Here is a 6,000-nt window from a genome sequence, read left to right on the forward strand (position 1 = left end):
AACCATAATTCAGCACACTGTAAAACAACGTCAGCAGACCACATCGCCGCTGTCGAGGAAATTGATGATGGGTTGATAGTGGTGAATGATCAGTTGGTGGAAGTCACTGAGGGAACAGGTTCTGGAGTTACCGTAAGGGGCACTTTTTTGATAACGTTTGAAGGAAATGTCACCATAAATGACACAAATTTTGTTAATTGGAAAAAAGTCGTATCATCGCGCCCCGAAGCCCCTCCCGCTACAACGATAATGTTCACGGATCATACAAGGACATTATCTTTGCCATATCTTGAAGAAATTCATGCTAGAAACCTAAAACACATTACATCATTGCAACAAGAATTTACAACAAAGCACTTGATATCAATCACTTCATTGGGTGTGGTAGCAACTGTCATCCTGATTATATTGATGATTTACCTTTGGTCCAAAAGACAGCGGAAACTGGCTATTATTGAGGTGATAAGAAACACAGATACTTCCACCCCGTCCGACATGTAATTGGCACCCGAGGACGGCCGCTCTTAAAAGGGGGAGTAGTTAACACCGGCTACGTGTTTATCCACGAAGCCTTGCAAATTCCAGAAGAAGCTATCATTTGTTTTTCCAACTAAATTGAAATCAACAACAAGCACAGCTATCCGAAGATTACGATAGTTAACACCGGCTACGTGTTCATCCACAAAAGCTTGCAAATTCCAGAAGAAGCTATCATTTGTTTTTCCAACTAAATTTGAAGTAATATGAAACTGCACCTGCTTTTGAGCTGCTACAATAACAAGATGTGCTACGTCAATATCAAGGGCAGCTACCCACACACTATTCCCACAAGAAATGCTGACGATAAGTCTGCTACCTTACAAAACATTTAAACAAACAAAACAACAAGTTGAATTGCATCAAATAACTGTGGCAATAGCGGATGCGCTGGCAGAGGCAATGACGGCAGCGCAGCAACAGAGCAGGGTAGAATAAACATTATAATTGTCTTCATAATAACTAATTTAAAATTGTAAAATCACTTTCCCGGCAGACTGGCAACGTGAAGGATCACAACTCGGCAACTCCTAATAATAGGAGGAATAAAAATTAATTGAAACTTTATAAAAGTTTTTTATTTAACCAATATCGGTAAACTAAGTGTTCATAAAAACACAATATCGGTAAACTTAGACTTGACGGACTTCACGTCGTTGAGGGTGAGAGTAGTCACTAGCTCGGAGTTAGTGAATTCACGAATAATGGTCGATGGTTTGTCACCCTTCTGTTCTTGCACCAATTTGTTGCCATCCAGAGTGAAGACGCTCTTCACTTTGCGACCATCAAGTGTCTCTTCATCGAATTCCTCGCCCAGCTTGAAGTTGACCGTGGTTGTCTTGAAGGTTGAGGTAGTGGTGAAAGAGTAATTATCACCATCCTTCTTCAGTTCAACGGTGGGGCTGATACTGTTACCCATTTTGCGTAGAACCATACCGACACCCAATTCCTTCATGTATTCGTCGAAGTTTTCACTCTTTTCTAATTTGTATTTTTTTCTTTCCCAGACAGCCATTTTTACTAATGATTTATTTAGCGTTTAGGATCGTCCGCAGGATCGCCATGTAAAGTGAAGCAGGATCGTCAATGTATAAGTGTTATTATTTTATGGAAGAGCTTTAGGGCAAACCTGCCGACTAAAGATTCCTTTGTAAATAAAAGATTTTTTTTTTCAGTTAGGGCAAATAACTGCCTTCCAACTATCAGGTTGAGACTGAGCTGCCTGCTGATAGAATGGCTTTATTTTTATACTTTCTTTTTGCCTTGTCATCAATAAAATATGCATAATTACAATCAAACATTGTTACAAGTAAAAATCAATAACAAAATTGTAAACACTTAAAAATACTATACAAATGAAATTCTGCTTAGGTTGACTTAAATTTTGTTCAGGTTAACTTACTTCACAGTGAGCTATGGCTTTGCTTTGGAGTGGGGTATCATATGACAAAAAAATGTATTTGGTGTGTGCCATGTATTACTTTAAGGTGCTCAAGCTCGCGAACAATCGCTGGTTGTGATTTTCCAGCCAAATTTAATGCAATCACACTGCGGTCTGAAGTTGGTTACACTTCAAGTGCCGGGCCCTGTGGTGGACGGTACCATAAGTCGCGGCACTTATTTTTTATATTGTTTAATTTAGATCTTTAAATTATAATATTAACAAGCCATTCATTAAAAATTTACAAACAAGAAATTTTCTTACATTTTTTTATTTTTTAATTTGTTTTGTGGTAGAATAACTCATGACATCAGCCATCATATTTACGAATTGTCAAATTTTCAAATTTACGAAAAATATAGAAGCTTTTTCATTTCAAATGTTAACATGTATTTATTTAAAAAAAAAAAAAACTTTTACAATTTTTATAGCCAGTCATTGAATGTAGATTGTCAAGCTATATCCCAAACAAATTCACAGATGTAACATCACGGCAGCAGGTGGGTATGCCACATGATAAATTTGAAAAAAGCGTAGTGCAGCGTAATCTTCAATTGGAGCGGCTAAAGGAATAAATGGAAATAAAGGAACAGTAAAGGACCGGACAGTAAATACAAAATTTTCGTGCAATTCAACGAAGTTTCGTTGATTTCTGCTCCAATGTTGTTCGGCAAGCGATTCTAAACAGCTCCCACCATTCAACGGTGATCCTGAAGAATGACCGCTATATATATACATATAACTTCGAATATAGTACTACAGTCGCCGGATATGCAGAAACAGAAAACCCGATTTGACTTTGGGCAAGCCTCAAAGGCAAAGCACGCGACATGGTCAAAAATAAACTTGTTTTTGCCGTCAATGGTACCAGAAATTATTCACACATACTCCAAAGCGTGGTTAATAGAGCTCACGGATTGCCTACTCTGAAGGACAAGTTAGAATGTTTTGTTGATTTCGCCCTCTGTGTAGGAAGCATTTGCAATACAATAGAGGCATGCCAACTACACGTGCATCTCCTCAACCCATTGTTAGTTAAGGAACTAATTGATAAACAAACCCAAACTGGGCCTAGGCGCTCCATCCAAGTCCGCGAAAGTAAATGGTGTGTCCCTTAATCATTTTTTCTTAAGTGGACCCAATGTGCTTAATCCACTTATTGATGTTTTGCTGGAATTCAGAGTGGGCCGAATACCCGTATGCGGTGACATTACAGAAATGTTTTACCGAACAAACTTTCGGGATGATGATATGTACGCCCAACAAATTAGGTGGCGATATGGTACAAAGACCAAGCATTTACATATGTGATGCGAGCATTAGTGTTTAGCCTTAACTGCGCTCCTTGTATCGCTTACTTCGTATGCGGCAAAAAGGTAAACATATTTTTCCCCGGGATGCAGAAGCTGTAAAAACACGTCATTATGTTGACGACTTAAGTGACAGTGAAGATGACGAGCAATTAGCGCTAGAACTAGCATAACAGGTGAAGGAGATACATCGTGTCGCAGGGATTGATATACGAGGGTGGTCAACAAATTTAAAGGTGGTGTTGGAGAAACTAACTAATGATCACGCATCTGTTCATAATGTAGAAGAGTGGACCCCAACTACGAAGATATTGGATATGTTCTGGGATCCTAACAGCGGTAATTGCAGGTATATTTGCAGATTTGTGAGACTTCGCCGTGATGTTATTAACGGCAAATTTGCTCCGAAAAAAGAGAGCGCCTATAGACGCTAATGTCTATCTTCGATCTACTGGAGTTTATTAGTTGTTATACTATAGGATTGAGAACCCTTGTGCAAGAGGTATGGTGGTCCGGGATTCCATAGGATGATCCATTATCCGTCGAACTCTATGCGAAGTGGTGCCGTTGCAAAAATATTGTGTCATCAATGGCGGTCGAAATATCTCGCTGCTACTCTTTTTTGTTAAAAGATGCTGATTGTGTCGAGTTGCACACATTCGTCGACGCTATTTACGTATCTACCACTATCGTAGCGAGCAAATCTAAAGTCGCCGTGCTCAAGCGATTGTCGATTCCAAGGTTCGCATTGCAAGCAGCAGTAATAGGTACACGGTTAGCTTCAATGTTCATCAACGTACAACGCATCGGCATTACGTCTATGTTTTGGTGGACAGATTCGCGAACTGTGCTACGTTGGATTCGAATGGACCCAAGGATATTCCACCAATACGTAATGCATAATGTAGGAGAGATTTTAGAAACATAAGTCAATGGAAATGAGTACTCTCCAAACAAAATCTTACCGATTTAGCTACGAAGGTCTCTACCAGCGCTAACCACAATCTGAAGTGTACAGGTCCTGGATTTTTAGAAGAAAAACAGGATGCCTCGCAGCACTGCAACGAGATTTATTCGCAAAATGACGAAAAAGGTCATAAAATATCTTGTCATCTAAAAAACCTTCGCGAAAAAGATCTTTCGATATGGTTCAAAAGGTTCAACAATTTCATATCAAATGTGCTCAGATAGTCTTCGTTGAAGATTTGTCCAATCTTTTACCATATAAGTTTCCTTATAGTCCGTTCGACTCAAGAAAAATTTTTCTATCAGATGCACTAAGCTAGAATCAACCACATACGGACACAGTACTGCCATCGTAATTTATAAAAAAGTTCGCCAGCAATGTCAACGATACAAAAATAATATTTCTATGCCGCACGTCTCCCATATGGTAGCCCTGCCTGTCGCTAGACTCTCTGCTGGCAAAAAGCCATTCACATACGCCAGCGTTGATTACTTCGAGCCACTACCAACTGTCGCCGGTAGAATGCGTAATAAAAGATGGGGTGTAATTTTCATATGATTCACCCCCGCGCCATATACAGAGCTTGCAGTTTGGACACCAGTTCATATACGAGTTTGCTAAAAAAAGAAGGTAAATTTTCAAATTTCACGTACATTCGACGCTCGATTATTACTTGTTTATGTTGATACACTCGTCTCAAAGATATGTTCACGGTTTTAGCACTATGACACGTTAAGTTTGTTTGCGAGAGGCATAAATAATACAACTGTTTTGCGTCTTCGGCGATTTTCTGCTTTTGACTTTTGGCTCTCCTGGACTCTTCCATTGGGACGATTGGGCTTTGGTTTCGATATCATTACCATATATCCATGATTCGTCACCAGTTGTGACCCTTTTAAGCAAGTCTGGATCACCGTTGACGTCATTCAACAATTCCTGAGCGATGCTTATGTGACGTTGGCATGAGCCACCGATATACCGATATCCCCGGCAACTTCTAACTAACTGTGATTCGACAATTCTCCATAACAATTTTCTTCACTTTCTCAACATTTTCATCGGTTGTTGATGAGCTGGGGCGTCCAGAGCGAGCGTCGTCATTCACATCTTCTCGACCTTCTGATAAAAGCTTTTACCACTTGTAAATATTTTTTTTTGACTCAGAGTACTCTCACCGTATGCCACTGTATTCAAGTATTTTTTAGCCCTTAATTCCATTTTTTACACAAAATTTAATTTAAGTTCTTTGATCCATTTTTTTAGATAGCAGAAAACACTTGTCTTATTTATGCTTCTGACAAACAAAATAAACATGCTATATTCATAAACCCGTGCGAATATCTTCGAGATAAGTGTACCATATAAAATTTTAAGAAACTTATGGGAGCGATTTGGGAGAGATTGGTAAGGTCAGAGAAAGTTGTACTTCACCAAATTCTTCCATCGATGAGTGTTAATGATGAAAGCTTACGGAATGCAATATGTGAAGTGGAGTTTTTGATACATTCCAGGCTACTTACATTTGTTTCACTTGAAGATACAGATGTCGAAGCTCTTACCCCAAACCACCTACTTATTGAGTCGTCAACCTATTGCAACCTGCGTGAGCGTTAGTGCCAGATTCAGAAGTTCGCTCATAGCTTTTGGCATAGGGGGATTCAATAATACGCCTCTATAATTGCATAGTGGATTAAAATATTTCCGAAAATCGCTGGCCTAAAGGCAAAATCGTCGATGTTTAAAGT

The 6,000-nt window shown here is 39.2% G+C and overlaps 1 protein-coding gene across 1 annotated transcript; it reads right to left on the reverse strand.

The window, feature by feature from the left end:
- Positions 1-1,144: 1,144 nt before the first annotated feature.
- On the reverse strand, positions 1,145-1,552 carry LOC129250683 (probable fatty acid-binding protein). The gene has a single exon (XM_054890290.1). It carries the CDS (start codon positions 1,550-1,552, stop codon positions 1,145-1,147), a length of 408 nt encoding a protein of 135 aa, XP_054746265.1.
- Between the last annotated feature and the right edge of the window lie 4,448 nt (positions 1,553-6,000).

This window comes from Anastrepha obliqua, chromosome 6 (genome assembly GCF_027943255.1).
Source record: "Anastrepha obliqua isolate idAnaObli1 chromosome 6, idAnaObli1_1.0, whole genome shotgun sequence".
In the NCBI taxonomy this organism is placed as follows: domain Eukaryota; kingdom Metazoa; phylum Arthropoda; class Insecta; order Diptera; family Tephritidae; genus Anastrepha; species Anastrepha obliqua.

Bases quoted from the DNA above. Each gene is read 5' to 3' on its own strand.
- LOC129250683 (XM_054890290.1), bottom strand. From the start codon at position 1,552: ATGGCTGTCTGGGAAAGAAAAAAATACAAATTAGAAAAGAGTGAAAAC.